This window comes from Pocillopora damicornis, chromosome 1, assembly GCF_964200805.1.
Source record: "Pocillopora damicornis chromosome 1, jaPocDami1.2, whole genome shotgun sequence".
NCBI classification, from domain to species: domain Eukaryota; kingdom Metazoa; phylum Cnidaria; class Anthozoa; order Scleractinia; family Pocilloporidae; genus Pocillopora; species Pocillopora damicornis.
Window position 1 is genome coordinate 27202329 of NC_142670.1, and position 22736 is coordinate 27225064.

At 38.1% G+C, this 22736-nt stretch overlaps 3 protein-coding genes across 4 annotated transcripts in view; all 3 read right to left on the reverse strand.

Moving 5' to 3' along the window:
• The window catches only part of LOC149053037 (nuclear protein localization protein 4 homolog), a 281781-nt gene that overhangs the window by 124352 nt on the left and 134693 nt on the right, over positions 1 to 22736 (reverse strand). The gene's annotated exons all lie outside the window — the stretch shown is intronic.
• Positions 1737 to 9171, reverse strand: LOC149053042 (uncharacterized). The gene is made up of 10 exons (XM_089182259.1): positions 9161 to 9171; positions 8467 to 8831; positions 8119 to 8131; positions 7677 to 7791; positions 6358 to 6638; positions 5785 to 6123; positions 5250 to 5396; positions 4518 to 4582; positions 3684 to 3791; positions 1737 to 3115 (listed from the first exon to the last, which is right to left on the reverse strand). The coding sequence occupies exons 1-10, from the start codon at positions 9169 to 9171 to the stop codon at positions 2796 to 2798; spliced, it is 1764 nt and encodes a 587-aa protein (XP_089038385.1). The 3' UTR covers positions 1737 to 2795.
• On the reverse strand, positions 8993 to 20450 carry LOC149053043 (uncharacterized). Its single transcript, XM_089213128.1, has 3 exons — positions 20398 to 20450; positions 10609 to 13314; positions 8993 to 10006 (listed from the first exon to the last, which is right to left on the reverse strand). Exons 2-3 carry the CDS (start codon positions 13103 to 13105, stop codon positions 9825 to 9827), a joined length of 2679 nt encoding a protein of 892 aa, XP_089069254.1. The 5' UTR covers positions 13106 to 13314; positions 20398 to 20450; the 3' UTR covers positions 8993 to 9824.

Here is a 22736-nt window from a genome sequence, read left to right on the forward strand (position 1 = left end):
CAACGACTTTAGCGCTTGAGGCGACTTCAGTGTTAGCCCGGCTACGTTTTATCATTGCTTGAGGATTTTAGTTCTAGTAACCCGATTAAAATTTTGTGCACAGCCCATGCATCAAATCTATGAAGTAAAATATTGTATCCTTCCTCATACTAGTTTATAAGAATGAGTTTGCTAGTACCTGTATGGCTTTACACAATGATATTTTCCAGGCTCCAAAAAAGTCACTTTCCTCATTAATATTTCCCTTAAATCTAATGGCTTGCTAAAATCCTCAGTCCCTCGCCTTGGCAGCCCAGCCTCATGAACTAGTCCGCAACAGGTGTGAGAAGCAAATGAATGACAGAAATAAGCGACCCTGTTCCCTTCTACACCTTTCTTGATGCCGTTCGCTTAGTCTGAAGGTGGCATTTAAGACATGCTGTATACACTAGCAATTTTTTTATTTAGCCAGGGTACCTGCATAATTATTTTATAATGATGTTTACGAGAAAATGGTTGGGTTGAAATATATTATAATGTTTTGCCAGCAGGTAACTGCATTAATGAAAAAATGTTTAAAAAAGTGTGCATTCAATGTATATCCTGAGTTTTTGCATTAAGTTGGCCAATTTTAACAAATACCCAAGCCTTTTAAAACCTCTTTTGTTAAAATTTTGTCAGAATGAACCAGTGAAAGTGTTAATAGATGGTCAAATGAATACTTTTTCAGATTAATAAATTTGTATTGTTGTGTTTCATGGTAACCGTGATGTTGCCACAACTCCAGTTTCCAGGACTGAAATTCATAGAGGCTACCATACAAGACTTTTGAATCTCTTTCATGGGTCAATAACAAAATCGACTCAACTTTAAAACTAAATGTAAAACTTGATTGATGTTTGGATGAGTTTCTGTAATGCACAAAGATATTCTAGTTCTGGCCTGTCTGCGTTGAAATCTAACTTTCGCGGCGTAAGAACCAGACGGTAGACAAATTTAGAATTTCAGTGGCTAGAGTTGCCAGGATAGAGCACAGTTGGTTTAAAGACATGTACATTGATATGCAATTACAGCATAGGTTTTTGCAGCCAGAGCAGTTGAAAGAGGAGAATTTAAACATCGACACGAGTTGAAATGTGACTTTTTTTCATGCTTATCAGAGGAGTTGGACAGGTTGGAGAAAAATCGTTGAAGTAAACAGTCACAAATGGCGACATCAGGAGAAGGTATGAGATGCTAAGTACGATTCTGGCACATTGTTTCATTGACTACTGATCCCGCTTGTAAGCCCTTCAATGGACTGGTGATATCTAGATCTTAACTCGAAGTCGTTTAACGTCGTTTCATTCTGTCTAAACCAAAATTAACAAACACGGGCAATAGAATATCATTTCAACCGATAAAGACATCTAAGGAAGAAAACATTCTATATTCTGGACAATCCGTTCAAACCATAAGGAATGTCAAAGAAAGTCTTCAGCTGCTTGAAAATACCGCTAAAGCACGCATGTTGATATGTTGATCACTTTGCAAGTTGTGAGAATATCGTCCTTCCGTTCCACATCTCGTTAACTCTTCGAGAGCCAGTGCATGGGAATTTTTAGAAGTTGAAGGGCTGGAAAAAAAACTGACTGGAACTCCGCTTTTAGGGTTGGCAATATAAATCTATATTATATTTGATGGGGACGACTCGTTGTTGCAGGGGTGAACTTGTTGTTGACTTTCAATGGGGCGAAACCACAACAAACCACAAAGAATCATGGGAGTTAAGCCTGAGAAAGAGACATTTTGCATTTAATTTTTGCTGAACTTTCACACTTTTTAAGAACAAATAGGTAGCTCACCATCTACAAATTTTATTCTAAGGCCGTTACAAGTTTTATACTTATCCACCACACTGAGACAAGGGGAATCTCACTGTTTACAAAATTATGCTGTTAATTCAAGCTAACTACAAACGATTAATTCAACTCAAAGAGTGTCTAGCATCTAATTTTTTCTCATAGTGTCAACCTAAATCAAAAATTAAGAACACGAGAATATAGTAACTGATCTCTAACTTAAGAAGCTCTTAACTGTTAAACCAATTCTCTTTGTCTGTTCCTTTGGAAATGCACAGAGAACGGTAAGGAGAAAATGCATTCTAATGTCAAGCTGTGAAGTATGAGATGAGATGCTTGAGGGTAGTAATGTACTTCACTTGCTCTGGACGATAGAGCTTAACAAAAAATACTACGTCACAGTTATATGGACGACTGAGCTAAATAACGAAATGCTACATCAGTTATAAGGTCAATAACACGGGCTCAAGCGCTCGAATTTTGCGGCGGAAAATCGGGCTGGCATTTAAAACCAAGGCATTTTGTTGTCGTTGAAGGCATTTTCCTATTTCCAGTGTTTTTAAGAAGAAAATTAAATTTTGAAAATATCTAGGGGGTGTACAAAGTTTTTGGAAGTTATTCTGGAAGTTATTCTGTAAAAAAAAGGAGCAAGGAAAAAACGGCTAGAATCTATAGCATAGCACATCGAACGTGCAAACGACTCAAAACTCGTTTTCTGCGTCAAAGCGTAGCGCATGCGCATACGTTATTTAGCTCTGTTGTTCTGGACGTCTGAGTGAATTCCGACCTTAGTATTCTTTAGCTAGCGGCCCTTGAGTGCAGAAATACAAGTAAATATGTTCTTTTTAGAAATAATCTTTCCCCTATCTAGAATCGCAAGGAAAACGAACGACTTACTAAGTGCGAATGCTCGACACAGACGCTCTTTAGAGTACTCACAAAGATATTTGACGTAATAAAGAAACGAGTCAGTCTCTATAGTATATGACTAAGGAGAGGCATTTCAGTCTTATCGCAACAATACTGCTCTGCTAGATGTTTACATTCCACCAATTTGTGACACAAGGTATCGTACAAAACTTTGTAAGTGGCTTCGGAGCCTGCTTTTTGTTTCCAAGCCATTAACATTTTATAAGCCTTCTCTTTCAGCTTCTTATTGGCTTGATCAAAGTCATCTATTGCAGCTTCGTTGAATCTCAGACGTCTTCCTAATGTCTTCCATTTTCCTGCAAGTTCCCTGGACAGATATTCCAACTCCTCATCTGATGGTTCACCGTCTTTAACCACATAGATACCTGAGGATAACAACGGAGGGAGAATAAAAATTAGACAAGGGGTGCTTCAAGGCTTTGGCGAATAGCGAACAGTTGTGGCGAAAGGCGACTTCTCTTTTTTTGGTATCATTCAATACCGAGTCGTCTGCCCTAGAGATTGTCAAGTCTGAGCGAGAAGACATTTGCAGCGGCAGGGGAACCATTTTCCCAACCCATACATAAAAAAAAACCGCTTAGAAAGTTTTCCAGACTCATTATCTATTTCTGACCTCTTATAATGCGTATGGCCCGTCAAGCATCTTGAAAATGGAGGTCATTAACGTCTCCTAGCTATAGTCTCCAGCCGTAATAGGTTATGGTTGTTCAAGATACACGGGTGTTGGATTAATGATAGAGCCCACTTTTAATTCACTATATTTTATTCTCCTCACATTATAAGTCGGTAAAGAGGATGTCTGATAAATATAATGCCAGACTTTCTGCATAAACAAATTTTACCATGGATAAACGCGTAACAACAACATGCAAACTTGAATAAAATACAATTAAAAAGGAAAATCCATCGCGACATTTTTAATCTCAGTACTACCTGCAGATTGGCGTGTCCTCTTCCTAGTGGATGCAACAGGGCTGCACGATGATGATCTTGAATTTGGACGCTTTACGATTGAATGTTTCACACTTTGGGAGGAAATACCTGCAGAATAATGGGGTTAATGAGATGGCTGACTTGAGAACTAATGCAATTTTTATGGCGCTGATGGTTCGGAAACGTTGATGTGGTGATGCTGGACTGTGATCATTCGAGTATGACCCAGCGTTCACAAATTAAAGTAGTAAGTTTTGTCGATTTCTCAATGAGCATTGACGAATTTGACGAAGGGGGCCGTTATATGGAAAAATATTCGATTCAAGATTTCTTTGCAAAGCAATAGCGGGTGCAAACGATTCATCACTGTCAGAGTTACTCCATCATTTTAACCATAGAGCCAACGGAATAATTTCTAGAGAATTACACTTCTTTCTGTCTTTCCCAAGCCGTTTTATGCTTTATTCGTTTTCAGCATCAAATTCCCTGCAAGGAGGGACGCACGCACCGTGGTCTGCATTGAGTTTACTGATACATAACAGAGACAATAAGCCATCACTTTTGAGCGCGAGAGGGGGCACGGCCCGATTTATTAACACATGAAGTAAGGCAGGTTATTATGACTTTCCGTTGAGGACACGTGCTTTGTCACTAAAAGCTACATTTTAAAAACCCATAGAGCCTACATTTCTGAATTTACATATTTTCGAACAAGATGACTGGTCTTAAGTAATTGTATTTATTCGAACAACATATTTTAGAACAAGATTACTAGTCAAGTAAATTGTATTTATTCGAACAACAACAAAACCTACAACAAAAACAACAACTTACCACTTCCTTCTTCAAAGTCAGAGGTTACAGGAACAGAAACCTTAATGGAGGAGGAAAATTTGCAATATTACGGGTGCGTATGAGGTGAATAGAAATGAGGAAATAAAGAAATTTACTAATTAATAAGAAAAAGGAAAAATAATTAAGAAAAAAGGCAGAGGCATAGAAAGGGACTGCAAAGCAACTGAAAAGTAAAGTAATCACAAAATCAAAATAAAAAATTTGCAAGGTCCTCCATGTTCATGTACTGTTTTCTGTGGGCAGGACATTTCTTTACCTATTCGACGTTCCTCAAGGTTTTGTTTCTAGTGATTCGTCCTTAATAAGTTTCGTGCCGCCTTAAATGACCTCATTATCTTACTCGGAAACTAGCTTTACTACTCCTAGGAGAAAGAAACCTAAAAATGGAGAACTTGCTAAAATGGCTTCTTTTCATCTTAGTAAGCGGTCTGACCACAGGCAATGCACTTTGGAAGTAAGGTGAGATATTTTTATTGAGAATTTGACTGTATTTTTACTTCCTAAGAGCGGTCGTAATTATTCCAATATAAACTAAAATTTTCGCCATGACTCTTATTTCGCAAGATGATCATCTCACAACTGGAGCTTGGGCTGCCTGTGGTTAAAGCATTGCTAATCCTTTTAATTAATTATCATCTACTGTAGTAAGGTTGGCATCAGTACTTTATTAGCTCTGGGCTAAAAGTGCATTTAATTAGCAAATCCACAAACCGTAAGATGTCACCTACTTGAGACGCTAATACCATGATAATGTTGCACAAAAGTTCCTGATTTTGGTCGCAAAACTTCACTCCTGGAACACTCTCACTTCCTAAGCAAACTTCACCACCTGTGTAATAAACTTTGTTCTCGTGGAATCTGTTAAAAATGAAATGAATTTAAATGAGGCAAACCTAACGTACACCAGCCGAGTCTTCGTCTAGAAAAGCACACGTTTTGAAATCTTTTCTTACAACCGAAAATAACAGCACATTTAATGAGAGCCCTACTGAATATGAGAAAACGAGCATTTGAAGACAATAAAGCCGAAACAAAACCAACATGTATATCTCCATGGCCCTATTGATTGATAAGAAACCTAGAAAAGCCATGGCGAAAAATTGGTTCACTGACAGTTGAACAATGTACAATTTTACAATGGAAGGAATAAATCATTTCTATGTAAAACTAGCATGACGTAACCTAGAAGTATTCAATTAAATCATATGTACTTGATGGGCCAGAAATAAATTGTATTATATTATACTTCACAAACTGCAGGGCATTTTTCTGATCTGTGCCCTGGGGTATGATAGCCTCGGAAAGAGACACCAAAATTTTATCCTCTCCACAGACTGGTTTAGAAGAGCAGCCTTCGTCTTTGTAGGGTACGACACATTCCGATATATTCCGTATTACATCATAATACAGTCTTTGAGGATAGCAAAAAAGTTTGAGTTTAAAACGTCCACGAACACCGGTCTCACACAAGCACGTAAAAAACCGGGCATGCTGAGGCCTAGACCTATAGCAAATTTTTCCTACAAACTCAGTGAAGCCCGAAGTAGATTGTAAAAGTGATCTCATCAACTTGATTGGACGGAATCTATCGAAAAAGAAAAGGAAAAATCAAACACAGCCCAAGCAATCCAATGGAAACGATTATCAGCCATTGCACAGTAATCTTGAGTATATACGTACTCGAGTGGTCATTTCAATTATTGAATCTATAGTTAACTAAAAGAAATCCATGTATGTATGACTGTACACTAAAATACGTTTGAATTTCCTCTACGTCATCCGTATTATTTTTCAAATAAAGCCGACGAGAAATACTTACCCAGAGAAATGCCTAACTTTAAATTGCACTTTCCCATCTACAAGACGTGGCGGTTCATCTAATTTATCTGTAATGTCTTTCCAGTCATGTGCTTCACATTGTAATATCCTCAGTTCACCGGGACGTAACTCTGCCAACTCTTGTTTTTCTTTACGGAAGGTGAGAGGAATCCTTATTGTTACAGGCGCGATGGGACTAACATTTTGAGAGCCTGAAATGTAAATAACTGGACCGACAAGTCCTCCCTCTCCTTTTAGCTCACTGCTTGGGAATTCTTGTACCTGGATTTAAAAGCAAAACAAGTTGTTGGGCATGTTTAACCACTCCCAGCATAAAGATAATTTGCTTTACATTGTGGAAAGTGACTTTCAGGATGAAATTTTGAAATTATCTAAAGTTATAGTACACAATGTAAATGTCCTTTCAAAGTTTTATGTAGTAATATAAGCATTATTATGAAAAAATGTATACACCGGACTTAATATAAAAAGTCTGATTGGTCAAGAGCACTCAATCAATATACAGTAAAGAGTGAAGTTTACATATAACCCAATATCTACCGCAGATATTGCAGTTATCATGTCGAGTTCAACCTCTGCCTAGTTTCCAAGCCCTGACTGTCTGTGAAGTATTCTTAAACTTTTGCGAATTTGAAGAGATGTCTTCTTTCGTAATTTGTTTAAAAGATGTATAATAAAACAATAATTTAATTTGGTTTTTGCATGATGTCATAACTCACCAAATCTTATGTCTGTGTTGTCTTCGGTTTACGTAGATAACTCAGACCTTGGTTTTGCTAATTCATCATGATATCATGCATAACTTCATCCACTAATTGCATTAATTACAAACCAATAAAACTAATTTACCTGACAGGAATGATTTCAATTTGACATTTATATCGAAGCAAAAGTCTGTTTGTTGCTTAGAATGAGTTTTCCAAAACTTAGTTTTAAAAAGGGAATGCCCAGGATCCATGAGTACACATGGGGACAGTAGTACCACAAATAATTCGAAGTTACCAAAACTGCTGATTATAACTTTGTCACATGTATCTTCACACACATGCAAGCACAAGCCCAACTGTCCTCTATTTTAGCTTAAAGTTGTTAATTAATATCTCTCTTTCCATGAATATTGCCGCCAAGTTCATGGAGTGTATGGCAAGTAACTGAGGGTACAGGTTTTACTATTGCAACACCTTTGTTTTATCTCCTTGCTTTTGACAATCCCCTCACGCCAATCCTATGACTTTCAAAACTGGAAAATGAAAAAGTTTCAGGACTCATGCATGTATATAATTTTATAGTTCCATGCACCTTGATTGTCACACAGAAATCTTGATAAACAGGAACACAACTCTGAGGAGTTTGGACACTGACATCAGGAAGGTCAGGCACAATACAGGTCAATTCCGGGCCTCCTGCAGTACCTCTTGAAAAGGTGAAAGACTTAGGACGCCAGACTGCAGCAAATGAAGAAACTGCTGATTTTGTACAAACAGCTTGTGCAAATGGGAAAAGCCACTTGGGAACTGTTGAAGTTTCTGCATATAAAAATAAATGATTGGAAATGCATCCTTCAGCTGTGTTTTGAAGTCTTCAAACAATAAAGTTACCCCCAACAGATGTCATTACGATATTTATGCTTCAAAGAATAAAGTCTAATTTGCAACAACATGGTTATTGAGGAAAATTTATATTATAGTGATTAAAATCCATTGGAGACTTCATGTAACATTTGTGCAATAATTACACGTACTGCTTGGATACACCTAAAGGGTAAACGAAAAAAAAGTTCTAAAGTTGGATTTGAAATGCCTATGAAGAAGCAAGAAGTCTACTTTGACATTATGAGTGCAGCAGGTCATGCATTGCAGGGATAGATGTCCGCATCTAAGTCATTGCACACCTACTCCTTCTCCCTTAAGTCAACTGATAAGTTCGGGTTACCAGTTGGGTTTAATTTTGGGTTAGGAGAGGGGGAGCTGCACATTTCTCAAATGCTGACATTGATGCCAGTGAAAAAGGGAACCTAGGAATATCATGATCATTCATTAACTTATTATTAAGTTATTCACAGCTGTATTTAATAAAAACATAACGTTACCTGATCCATGCCAAGTATTGTGTGTCTTTAATTCCTTCCATTCATTGTTCTCTTTGTCAGTTAGTTGCTTGATAACCACCTCATACCCCTCCAAATATGGGGCATTGTGCATCAAAGATACAGTAAAAATTATTCCTTCAAAACTTTTCTTGTAATCCAGATCTGGTGGGCCATCATGAGATATTTCAATAACACTGCTAACCAATATCTCATCACTGGCAGTGGAGGGGGAGAGGGTCCTGGGGTTCCACAATAAGCATCTACATGCAAATGGCACAGGTTGTTGTACAGCTCCACTGCAAAGTTTGATAGAGGCACCAGCTTCCCTCAGGTGCCATGAGTCTTCCTTACCTCCGATTTTTCCTCTGAAATACAAAGGAAATTAATTATCTAGCATTTTAAGATATATTTCCCAAGTGGAGTAAGCAATGACAAAGGTATTTAAAATGCAAGTGGCAAACTGGCAGTTTGAAAAACTCATTTAGATATTGACACTTAATTTCAAAACTAGATCTAATAAATGTTATTTTTCTTTATTTTTCTTTTCTTTTCCATTAGTTTGCTTTTCCTTGACTCAAATAGCCTCAAGTTATAATCATAAATCAAAACATTTATTTAAATGATTCACTATCATTTTTGATAATAATTAAGTACCCCTTTATTGATGGAAACACTGAAAAAAAATGTTGAATACCTGTAGAACATGGTAATTGAACTGGGTGGAGTAAACTTTGTTCTGAAATCATACGCGTGACATCTGAATCAGAAGGGTTGTGCAGCAGCATTAGACTTGAAATCACCAGTATGATTTCAGACCAAAAGTGCATGGCAAAAGTTCAATTACCACTTCATTACATTTATTTTAAATTTCCAAATTCAGTTGCTAAATGAATAAAGATTTTTTTAAAACCGGTACAAATACATGTATGTTATTTATCCAGTACTGAGCTGGTGTGTAAAATGTTATAAAAGTTGTCTTTCTTTTTTTCTGCAATTTGATTGATTTCCTAAAACAATCGGTTAAATCTAATTTGTTGCTGTACTTCCGTGGAGCTTTCTCATTAGCTGGGAAATCGATGCACTTTAGAGCAAAAAATAGTGCATTTTATCAATAAATCGTGCCAATGAGAACCAATCAGATTGCAAGGATCACCAGTGATTTGAGCACGAATGTAATAAATTTTTAATAGCATTACAGTTATTAAGCATGAACTTTATTAACTAAAGATTTAAAATAAAAGAAAATAAAAGAAAGTAACTGTCATTTATAAAGAGGTCCGGAGGGTTGTTCTTTAGTCAGAGCACTTTGTCAAAAGTTGCCATTAGTTAACACCTCCTAGCAACTCCAACCCTGCTCTTTACAATGGTCTGTGCATCCATGAGAAAAAAACATGGGAAAGGCAAAAAACTGAGTCATTGCAGAAAAACCCATACCTTTTGATCAAAGTCTTTTCATTGTCTTCAGTGTCTACTGTTGCATCTTCTATATCTGCCAAATCTTTCCTGCCGGTGTAATAAGGTACCTCATCCTCCTCTTTGGCTGGGGAAATTATTATTTTGAGGTGTTTGGTTTCAGTATACAATATAACGGACATTTACTACCACTTAATTCCCAATATCTGTTCAACCAAAATTGTTCAACATGGGGTCTTTCCGCACTAACAAAAAAAGTTGTTCATTTAAAACGATTTTTTCGTCATCACTAAATTTTGACAAATTTTGGCCAAGGCCGACAAATCGTGAGACACATCGCCGACAAATTTGTCCCAAGTAAAATCTGGACAAAATTAATTAAATAAGCAAGACCGTGATAAACTTGTCGATTTATTATCGCAAAAGCTACGAACAGCGTGTAGCTGAACTGAAATCAGGTTACTACAGAGGCAAAAATTCTCTTTTGTCGCAAAACTCTGGGATTCTAAAATTTTAAAACGGCTTTGAAAAATCCTAGAAATTGGAGGTGGAATCCTTTGGCAGACTAGGTCGAGCGGTAAGAGAATTTTCAACTTTGAAATTTATAATGTAGATGTAACACTCAAATAAACTTTTGTCCTTTGATTTTGCCAGGACAATTTTAGGCTGGAGTCATGAAAATCGCGAAAGCTCGGATATGCATTGATTAAGAGTATAAGATAAGATTACCGTATGACTCTCCTTCTCCAACCATGTCCCCCACTTCTTTTGCAATTTGTAGATGACGCTCACGGTACTCGACTGCCTTAGGAAAGTTGCCTAGGCTATGAAAGGCATTGCCAAGACTTCCATAAGCCCGTCTCTCTCCAGCTTTATCGCCCACTTCTTTTGCTTTTTGCAGATGACGCTCGTGGTAACTGATAGCCTTATGAAAATCGCCCAAGCTATCATAGGCATTGCCAAGATTTCTATAAGCCCGTCCTTCTCCAGCTTTGTCTCCCACTTCTTTTGCAATTTGTAGATCACGCTCGTGGTAACTGATAGCCTTATGAAAATCGCCTAACTTGCAATAGGCATTGCCAAGATTTCCATAAGCCCCTCCTTCTCCAGCTTTGTCTCCCACTTCTTTTGCAATTTGTAGATCACGCTCGTGGTAACTGATAGCCTTATGAAAATCGCCTAACTTGCAATAGGCATTGCCAAGATTTCCATAAGCCCCTCCTTCTCCAGCTTTGTCTCCCACTTCTTTTGCAATTTGTAGATGACGCTCGTGGTAACTGATAGCCTTATGAAAATCGCCTAAGCTATCATAGGCATTGCCAAGATTTCCATAAGCCCCTCCTTCTCCAGCTTTGTCTCCCACTTCTTTTGCAATTTGTAGATGACGCTCGTGGTAACTGATAGCCTTATGAAAATCGCCTAAGCTATCATAGGCATTGCCAAGATTTCCATAGGCCCGTCCTTCTCCAGCTTTGTCTCCCACTTCTTTTGCAATTTGTAGATCACGCTCGTGGTAACTGATAGCCTTATGAAAATCGCCTAACTTGCGATAGGCATTGCCAAGATTTCCATAAGCCCCTCCTTCTCCAGCTTTGTCTCCCACTTCTTTTGCAATTTGTAGACGACGCTCGTTGTAACTGATAGCCTTATGAAAATCGCCTATGCTATGATAGGCATTGCCAAGATTTCCATAAGCCTGTCCTTCTCCAGCTTTGTCTCCCACTTCTTTTGCAATTTGTAGATGACGCTCGTAATAACTGATAGCCTTATGAAAATCGCCTAACTTGCAATAAGCATTGCCAAGATTTCCATAAGCCCCTCCTTCTCCAGCTTTGTCTCCCACTTCTTTTGCAATTTGTAGATCACGCTCGTGGTAACTGATAGCCTTATGAAAATCGCCTAAGCTATCATAGGCATTGCCAAGATTTCCATAAGCCTGTCCTTCTCCAGCTTTGTCTCCCACTTCTTTTGCAATTTGTAGATGACGCTCGTGGTAACTGATAGCCTTATGAAAATCGCCTAAGCTATCATAGGCATTGCCAAGATTTCCATAAGCCCCTCCTTCTCCAGCTTTGTCTCCCACTTCTTTTGCAATTTGTAGATGACGCTCGTGGTAACTGATAGCCTTATGAAAATCGCCTAAGCTATCATAGGCATTGCCAAGACTTCCATAAGCCTGTCCTTCTCCAGCTTTGTCTCCCACTTCTTTTGCAATTTGTAGATGACGCTCGTGGTAACTGATAGCCTTATGAAAATCGCCTAAGCTACGATAGGCATTGCCAAGACTTCCATAAGCCTGTCCTTCTCCAGCTTTGTCTCCCACTTCTTTTGCAATTTGTAGATGACGCTCGTGGTAACTGATAGCCTTATGAAAATCGCCTAACTTGCAATAGACATTGCCAAGATTTCCATAAGCCTGTCCTTCTCCAGCTTTGTCTCCCACTTCTTTTGCAATTTGCACATCACGCTCGTGGTAACTGATAGCCTTATGAAAATCGCCTAACTTGCAATAGGCATTGCCAAGATTTCCATAAGCCCGTCCTTCTCCAGCTTTGTCTCCCACTTCTTTTGCAATTTGCAGATGACGCTCGTGGTAACTGATAGCCTTATGAAAATCGCCTAAGCTATCATAGGCATTGCCAAGATTTCCATAAGCCCCTCCTTCTCCAGCTTTGTCTCCCACTTCTTTTGCAATTTGTAGATGACGCTCGTGGTAACTGATAGCCTTATGAAAATCGCCTAAGCTATCATAGGCATTGCCAAGATTTCCATAAGCCTGTCCTTCTCCAGCTTTGTCTCCCACTTCTTTTGCAATTTGTAGATGACGCTCGTGGTAACTGATAGCCTTATGAAAATCGCCTAACTTGCAATAGGCATTGCCAAGATTTCCATAAGCCCCTCCTTCTCCAGCTTTGTCTCCCACTTCTTTTGCAATTTGTAGATGACGCTTGTGGTAACTGATAGCCTTATGAAAATCGCCTAACTTGCAATAGGCATTGCCAAGATTTCCATAAGCCCGTCCTTCTCCAGCTTTGTCTCCCACTTCTTTTGCAATTTGTAGATGACGCTCGTGGTAACTGATAGCCTTATGAAAATCGCCTAACTTCCGATAGGCATTGCCAAGATTTCCATAAGCCCGTCCTTCTCCAGTTTTGTCTCCCACTTCTTTTGCAATTTGTAGATGACGCTCGTGGTAACTGATAGCCTTATGAAAATTGCCTAACATCTGATAGGCATTGCCAAGATTTCCATAAGCCCGTTTTTCTTCAGCTTTGTCTCCCACTTGTTTTGCAACTTGTAGATGACGCTCATGGTACTCAATGGCCTCATGAAAATCGCTTGAATTTTGATTGACGATGCCAAGATTTCTGTAAGTCTCTTCCCTTCCAGCTTTGTCGTTGGGTTTCAACTTTTGTGTATTTTTCAAATTTTCGCCTGCCCTCCAATATGAAAAAGGAAAAAATGGCGTTCGTGAGAAGAAAAGAGAAATAATCTAGCAATCATAAATACAAAAAAAGTTCTTTTCTTCATAGAGATTCTCTTTTGCATTTAGCTTTCCACTTTTTTTTCTTATTCAAATATCCGTACAATTGAATGTAAATAATATTTTTATTTAACAAATGGCCAAAGTGATTGGAAACTAACGAAATGTAGATGTTGCTCGATGGATTACACTAAGTTTGACCTTGGATGAATTTTATTGCAAATGCTCTTCCGGTCCTTGCCCACAGTTTATTACTAAACTATGGAAAAAAATAAATAATCGTTTCGGGATATCCTTTTCTCCATTTGTTTGAGGCTGGTTTTCACGAATGACGGAGTCGAAGTGGTAAGAGCACTTCTTTTCGAGAGAAAACTGAATATCGGAGTCGACTCCGACTCCGACTCCGACTCCGACTCCGACTCCGACTCCGACTCCGACTCCGACTCCGACTCCGACTCCGTTGTAAAAGAAAACCAGCCTTTGGGTGATGCCTTATCATCGGCCCTTAAGCTTTCTACATAGGAGATTGATATTGAAGTGAAACAATTTATTAAAAAATCACCCATCGCAGTTTGAGGATAAGTGTTAACAAATGTTTTGTTCCCCCCTCCTTCTTTATTCCTAGAAGCACCATAACCTAAACATAGCCACTGCTGGTAGAGAAGAGAAGGGAGAAGGCAACAAGGTTCTTCTAAATGTTTTAGCATGCCTTTGGCAAAAGTGCTTCACATCACTGATGATTGGAAACAATTAAAAAGTCCCATTTATTGAGCATGACATGAAGAAACTATAGTGGGAAGCCATTGCCTAGGTTCTGCTATATGGTTACCTATGGGCCAATTACTGCCTAGTAAATTTGTTAGATCTTTTTGTGGCCTTGTATCTTTATGGGGATGAAGTGATCACTTCAGAGACGTTGATATGAAGACTTAGCCAATTTGTAACTACAGAAGATAGAGAGGCATTGGACAAGTGCCTTGGCGATGATTTTAAACCTAATGATGAAGATGTCTTGGGATTTTTATATTATTCAAGTGTTTTAACCCTTTGCATCCTAACATCAGCATACTTTTTTTTCGTACTGTTCTCTATGCATATCCTATGGTGCTGACAAAGAGAATTTGTTTAACAACCAAGAGCCTCTTTAGTTCGTTATCATTTCCTTATTCTCATGATCTTAATGTTTGTTTTAGAGGGGATTCTGATAGGAGAAAATGGTCACTAATCACTCTTAGAGATCAACTGGTGGAGTCCAATTCTCAAGATATTATGCTCTAAGGGAAACTTTCAGTCCCTCGAGACTAAAGCAAGCCGCCAAATTAATTAACAAGTTATTCAGAGCTGAAGAACCAACTGAAGCAGAACTGACATCCTTTGAACAACTGAAACGGTTTATAGAGTCACTGAATTGCAAATCTTTACCCATATTTCTCTGGATCTGCACTGGTAGGGATGTGATCACTGTACGTACACAACATAGATGTGCACTTTGATATCCTTGAAGAGTAGCATTGACGTCCTTTTGCCAGAACATGTAGACCATTGCTAGAACTTCCATCTACATATGAATCATACCCAGCACTGCTTGAGGAGTTCACTAATGTAATGAAAGAGGAGCAAGCCTGTTTTGTGGTATTGTTGAGTATGGAAGATGTGAGCAATTTGAAATGAACACTCAGAATGCTTTGAAATGAATACTTTGAAATTTGCTTCTTAGTTTTTACAATTTTTTATGTTATGCATAACATTTTCACATTACTGATATAAGGCTTTTTTTTTAACACAGAATACAAGTTACTGTTGATGGCATTTTCTAAACTTTCCGAAAGAAAAAAGAATTAGGTCACAAATTTATATCTATTCAAATGTCATTACAGTTGTCACTGGCAGTTAGTTTGGTTACAAGTTAGAAAGCCTTTCGAGAGGGATATAAAATATGCAAGTTTCATGACTACAAACTCTAAATTAAAATTTTATCAGCTGATCTCTAATATCGCTAAGACTTTAAGTAGTAAGTGTAAGTGGTCATAACATAACAAGATTTTAATTGTCAGCCCCTTGGAATGCGAAAACTCGGGGTAAAAGGCGACATGTCGCTTTTACTACCATTACGTGTCTTCTAGGAGATCAATGCCTGAATTTTAAATTGCACGAAATGCTACATTGATTTCAGTGGACTACTTTCACCACCAAATAAATGCATCTACAAAAGTGAAAATGGTTCGATGATAAATCAGTGAAAATAACAGCATCCATCAAGATTACATCAAAATTCAGGAGTCATACTTGAAGTTATCATTAAGGGTCAATTATACTGGTGACAGCCGTTAAAAAATGTCATTAATTTCATTTTATACCTCCAGACAAATCGTGAAGCATGAAAATTTTCATCCTCTCTTAGTGTTCAGTGCAATTTTGAAAGTATTGAAAAAAAATTATTACCATTTCATTATACAAGCTTCGAACGCAACAGCATAACTTCAGTCTTATTCACTGGTTGATCTTCACAATGTTTTATGTTGTAATTAACACAGCGTCTGCATTAAACTTTCCTATGTGAGGGAGGGATAACAATGATCATGTACAAGTACTTCCATTATCATCAAAGGAAATATCAAAATAATTTTGATTAGACGCTGATAAATGTTAAATTCAATATTGAAACTTTCAATGATCGTCACAGTGTTCAGAAAGTGCTTAATTCCATTGTTTCCATCGTCAGAGAGAGGGTCAATCCTATTGTGTAATTACTGTAAGCTGACTGTGTGACTCTGGCGCAATAGAAATTGTTTTCTGTTTCAATATCAGTCATAATCACAGTCAACCATCATAATCAATTCCAAATGTCTGCCAATTTGTGCATTAGCCCCACATTTTAGACTGCCTGTAACATGAAAGTGTAGCGCTTGTTATCTGACCGCTTGCTATTTTTAAAAGAACCCATTTTAGCGAGTTATCCATTTCTAGGTTTGCAACATTAGACAAGCCTTTCTTGTATAGTAAACCTAGAAAACATAGAAAGCGGTCAGATAACAGGCGATGCACTGTGGAATTAAAGTGAGGTATTTTTATTGAGAATTTGACTTAATTTTTTTATTCCCAACAGCGGTCGTAAATATTCCCATATAAACTCTTATAATTTCGCCATGACTGCTATTTCGCAAGATGATCATCTCACAGCTGGAGCTTGGGCTGCCTGTGGTTGGAGATTTCAAGGCATGTTCCTATACTTATCCAGTTTAAACTAGTCTCACGCAGTTGCTCGATCATTTCCTTTGTAATAATGTACGCCGCTCTCCCTCCTGAACTTGCAGAGAATGCCAATGGAATTTTTTGCTTTGGACAAAGGCATGATACATTTAAAATATCTGACGTCTTTCTTAATAAGACGACTAAAGACAATTCTAACAGCTCAAACAGGTTTGAAGAGGAATTTTGAGTCAGTGATATGGTGATAAACATTGTTGTGTATTCCTAAAGCTTCCTGGCACAGATTTCTAATCCTACATGAACAATGCGTGATAAACGAAAGTCCCTTTCAATGGTGCTCTTTAGAGAATCAACAAACTTTGTAAAGTATTCTGCACTAAGTTGCTCCGCCATTTTGAGAGAAATATTCCGCTTACTAGCTGTTGTTCACCGGCTCAGAAAAAGTAATCGATAATCTCGCATAGTGCTTTCTTTTTCTCACGCAACAATTTCTCATTCTCAACAGTTAATATTTAATTCTCAGTATATTGCTACATCGGTCTTTTTCTCGATTAAGGTTTTATCATTCTCGATGGTTAATTTATTATTTTTTTTTTTTTAGAGGGCACGGTAACGAATCTTGCAATTTGATTGGTTCCTTACCCGGCCAGTATTTTCCTATCTCTGCCCACGGGCCACGGTAACGCTTTCGTGAGTCGCCAAGTACATCCCAACTTTCGTTGCCATTTTTCATAAACGTATCTCGTTTTTCCGGCTGGGCAGTATTTTTAAGCAAACACGTCGGTCACTAACTCAAGCCGATGAATAACCTATGAATCCTCTCTTTTCTCTCACTCAAATCACTTTGGTTGACAGAAATATATTGGTTTCAGAATGAATTTGTATGAACAATAGTGTCATTACGTTGGTTGACAAGCGGCCTAAAACCCGTCTGCAATTAATTTTAATCGTTCACAAAAAGTACCTAGAAAGTTAAAACGTGAAGTATTTGGTTACAGTTAAACTGAACGATGGAACTTTCATTCATTTAATACCTGAATTTGCTCAAGCAATTTGTTCGCAGTGAAAGAGCGAGCGAAGTTTTAATTTAAGTTCTACAACAAATATACGCTCTCGGTGAGTCTTTCCAAGTCCGTTCTATCTGAACATTTGTAACGTAAATTGCACAACAGAAACTGAAGGAATTTTTTGAGAAAAGACCGCATTAAATCCCCTTGTGTCTCGTTGGAGTGTGCCATTCGAATTTAGTTTTTGTGAAGGAAAGACCAGATTTACACACGCCATTGCAGCAAACAAATGAGCAAACTCTCACAACTTCAAAATAAAAAAATTGAATTTACTCACAATTACTTTCCTCGCCGTTCACTTAATAAACAGAGGTAAATCTTCGTACGTGAATGAATCGTCGATGAGAGTGAATAATACTTTCCGTTAGATCATTGACCGTTTTTGAAGAAAACATTGTCGTGAAAGTCCTTGCCAAACTAGTTCCGTTGTTTTTCAAATGTTCTTACGCTTTTTTTACTTACGCGCTCTCTAATTGACAGGTGTCAGATTGTGACAGATACTTGTAAAAATAATGTTTCAAAGTTTGTTTGGAAGCCTTTTAAATTATCGTTACGGTAATGAAAATGTTTCGCTAAGGCATCTCTCTTGAATTTGCATCATCTCTATTTTAACCACCATTTACTCGCTCAAAAACTGTTCAGTTTATAGAAGATCTCGCCGTATTTACAGCCCTAAATCATTCGGGTTCTTTCGGAAAGGATTTCGTCAAGTTTCAAAAAAATAACTATGTTATTTACCGGCTAAGGGTCGGTCCTTATGGTGAAAAAATGTGACCTCGGTCTTGAAAATGCTGCCCTCGGCCTACGGCCTCGGGCAGTATTTTCAAGACCTCAGTTTTTCACGGACCTCCTAGCCGGCAAATAACATATATATATCGCATGACAGTTCTTCACTCTCATACAGTGATTTCTATTTCTGATGTAGTGGTGATGTAGGCTAATTTCAAATTGTTTTTAAGACATAGTCTGGTAACTAATTATTAGTACCAAGCTGAGGCTAAGGGGCGCTTATTTTGAAAGCAAGATCGGAGTGACTTTAAGTCGAATATGAAGTTTTGTGCCATTTCTGTGTGCAAAGGCGTACTAGACTCAGGTATCGTTTCTTCAGCCTCTTGCTCCTGTTGACTATCCGCTGCCCGAGTTTCTACTAGATCCAACAATGCGCTCTACCCAGTCACTGTCAGACTCTGAATTTGAGTCAGAGGCTGGCTGAAAGTTGTTCTGACTGTCCTCCACAATAGAAGTCAAAATCTTACTGCCAATATGTGCCTCACCACCCTAACTCTCTCATCTTTCTTTCCTTTACATGCAATAAAGTTCAAGTTTACCTACTCTAAGGGATGGCGACTGGTTTCTGTGATAGAGATCTTCCTAGTCAATGTCATTGTAGCCCTGTTTCTTTATTTCTGCACACTTCCTTTCATTATCTGTTCGCCGCTTATCTTTTCTCATTTCAATGTCAGTTAGATGCTCAATATAATCTGCAACAAGCTTTTCTGAGACAATGTACTTTTCAGAAAACTCTTTGATTGCCTTTTTATCCCCTACTTTGAGCCTACCCTTTTGAAACATCTGTTTTATTTGAGCTCAAGGCTGATAATCATCAGGTTTACGGCCACTCGTAGATGTTTTCGTACGTGGAGGAGGTGAAAGTCGGGAAGTTTAGTGTAATCGGGATTGGTTCGTGGAGTTTGTGTGCCTGGAGAAGGACTTACAAAGTCTCAAAGTTTATATTTCCATATTCAAACTTCAGCTATACAACGTTAATATCCCACAGTGAATGTTCGCAATTTCTTGTTTCACCTCAAACTCATTTAATATCGAGATATATTGACATTCAAACATTTTGCGTTCACAAGCGAAACGTTCTGAGATAACTACGGCATGGAACATACCCCGAAGTAGTGAGGGGAGTGTCGCACTTTTGTCAGTCACGTTAAGGTGGGGGGTCAGGAGTTTTTTCTATTAAAAGGCCAGGGAGGGCCAACACTCTTTTTCGAAAAAAATACCAAAATTCCCCAGCCACCCCCCTCCAAGAAGAAACGTATCTTAATTCTTTAAGATCGAAGAGAGGGACATCGCACTGAGCTTCATCTTCGCGATGTAATTTCGGTATCAGGTCACTGAGCCGCGAGAACTCGGATTTACTCAGTCCGGCCGATCAACATTACAGAGAAGTACCAAGTCTTACAAATACCTTTGTATATTCTTGTGGTAACAGAGAAAGTTTGCGTCGCAAAATAAACTTCGTTTCGACCGGGCTTAACTGTTGTAAATCAGAAACAGTGAACCAAAAAGCTTAATTGTCCATAGGATTCAATTTGTGCTATATTTAAAGCCGACAAACATTGGTTTAAGCAGCTCCCATGAAGAAACTGAATATTTTAAGCTGTGTTTGAAAAAACAGCTTTAAAACATGTTTATGCCTTGTTTTGAGTGGGTTATAACCCTGTCACTGGCTAATGATGCATCACGTTAAGCAAAACGAGGTGAAAGTATGTACGAAAAGATGGCAGACTAGCCCGCTATTTATTCCGTTGGGACTTTAACTAACAGCTCCAAAAGCCACGCAATATTTGCAGCATGATTAAGGTTCTTGTTTCTCCAACTTCTCGTCGTTGTACTAATTTTACTTTCAGACAAAATTTAAGGCCATGATCAGTTTTTAAAGTTAACTTGAAAATATGTAGCTCTACTCTAAGCATGAAAGACGTCATTGTGGAATAGTGTTAATGTTCACATTCAGTGTTTTCAAACCTGAAGAGCTGTCTTGTTCACGATCTCGATCTGTCTCGCCTTGCGGAACCTCCATAGCTAAAAAAAGAACATAAATATATGTTATTTGCCGGCTGGGAGGTCCGTATGGTGAAAAACTGTGACCGAGGTCTTGAAAATACTGCCCGAGGCCGTAGGCCGAGGGCAGCATTTTCAAGACCGAGGTCACAGTTTTTCACCATACGGACCGACCCTTAGCCGGTAAATAACATATTTATTGTTTTTAAACTTGACGAAATTCTTTCCGAAAGAACCCGAATGATTTATGGCCGTAAATACGGCAAGATCTTCCATAAACTGAACAGTTTTTGAGTGGGTAAATGGTAGTTAAATTAGAGGTGATGCAAATTTAAGAGAGATGCCTCAGCGAAACATTTTCATTTCCGTAACGATAAAGGTGATTTAAAAGGCTTCCAAACAAACTTTGAAACATTATTTTTACAAGTATCTGTCACAATCTGACACTTGTCAATTAGAGAGCGCGCAAGAAAAAGAAAAGCGAAGGAACATTTGAAAACCAACAGAACTAGTTTGGCAAGGACTGTCACGACAATGTTTTCTTCAAAATCAGTTAATGATCTAACGGAAAGTATTATTCACTCTCATCGACGATTCATTCATGTACGAAGATTTACCTCTGTTCATTAAGTAAACGGCGAGGAAATTAATTGTGAGTGAATTCAATCTTTTTATTTTGAAGTTGTGAGAGTTTGCTCGTTTGTTTGCTGTAATGGCGTGTTTAACTCTGATCTTTCCTTCACAAAAACTAAATTCGAACGGCACACTCCAACGAGACACAAGGGAATGTAATGCGGCCTTTTCTCAAAAAATTCCTTCAATTTCTGTTGTGCAATTTAAGGTACAAATGTCCAAATTGAACGGAATTGGAAAGACTCACCAGGAGCGTATATTTGTTGTAGAACTTAAATTAAAACTTCGCTCGCTCTTTCACTATGAACAAATTGCTCGAGAAAATTCAGATATTAAATGAATGAAAGTTCCATCGTTCAGTTTAACTGTAACCAAATACCTCACGTTCCAACTTTCTGGGTACTTTTTGTGAACGATTAAAATTAATTGCAGAAGGTTTTTAGGCCGCTTGTCAACCAACGTAATGACACTATTGTTTATACAAATTCATTCTGAAACCAATATTTTTCTGTCAACCAAAGTGATTTGATAGAGAGAAAAGAGAGGATTCATAAGTTATTTATCGGCTTGAGGTAGTGACCGACGTGTTTGCTTAAAAATACTGCCCAGCCGGAAAACGAGGTATATTTATGAAAAATGACAACGAGAGTTGGGATGTACTCGGCGACTCACGAAAGCGTTACCGTGGCCCGTGGGCAGAGATAGGAAAATACTGACCGGGTAAAGAACCAATCAGATTGCAAGATTCGTTACCGTGCCCTCTAAAAAAACAATAAAGGAAAATATTACTTATCTTCCCCAAGCGCTTCAGCGGTCAGTTCATTTTCCTAATTTATCAAGTTAAACAAGCCACAATGCAAAGGAAAAAATCGAAGGTTTCTTTGCACACCTTAATCTCAAAACAATCGTATGTTCAATTTAAAGAATTAAGCCGCGGCTCAATTTAAATAGACGTGAGTATAGTAAGACGCCTAAAGGTGATTCCGTTGGATGCTTGGGAGCTACTAAGTGTAGCATTGAAAGAAATTGTGCAGTTACAGTGTACCATGATTAGTCATTTAGATCAGCCGAAGAAACCACTGTAGAAAATTTTAGTGTTGAAGAAACTGTGACTGTTTTTGTATTTGAAAATAGCGAAGAGTCGCAGCTAAAAAACCTTTTTCTGAAACAAACTGCCACTCCACCTCCTAATCTCCTCGTGTTTCTCAGCGCCTGTTTCATCCCTCCTAAAAGCAACAGCTCGGTAAAAACAATTTCCATCCCCGCTGACAGACTTCTCTCCTTTGAGCCGTGATTTGTTTATCGAAAACGTCAATAAGTACGAAAACAGGCCGTATACACTTTAATACAACTGAAAAACTGTACTTAAGTTAAGGACTGCACCTAAATTATTTCCTAGAGATTTGTAGTTAAGTTTGTGGTAAGAAAGAAATCGATTAAAACACCACAGCATGACAAATAAATTCAACTGTCTCCTTTATCTAATCAAAGAATCATGGCCAACCCGTGCATGATGAAACATAGCTGTGAACTTGTAGATACAGGTCTTACTGCAAAGCAAGGTTGCTCTTATTTCAAAAGCCAAGGTTCCGGAATATCACAAAGAGATTCACAATTATGGTAACCATCCAACCCCGCAGAATAATTAACCTATATACAGCCGACAAAAA

Excerpts from the sequence above, each read along its gene's own strand:
- LOC149053042 (XM_089182259.1), bottom strand. Across the intron at positions 5,397-5,784 it reads AATGCCCTGCAGTTTGTGAA|ATTCCACGAGAACAAAGTTT; the intron begins GTATAATATAAT and ends CATTTTTAACAG. Across the intron at positions 3,116-3,683 it reads GAGGACACGCCAATCTGCAG|GTATCTATGTGGTTAAAGAC; the intron begins GTAGTACTGAGA and ends TGTTATCCTCAG.
- LOC149053043 (XM_089213128.1), bottom strand. The coding sequence starts at position 13,105 with ATGTTAGGCAATTTTCATAAGGCTATCAGTTACCACGAGCGTCATCTA. Across the intron at positions 10,007-10,608 it reads TGGAGAAGGAGAGTCATACG|CCAAAGAGGAGGATGAGGTA; the intron begins GTAATCTTATCT and ends TAATTTCCCCAG.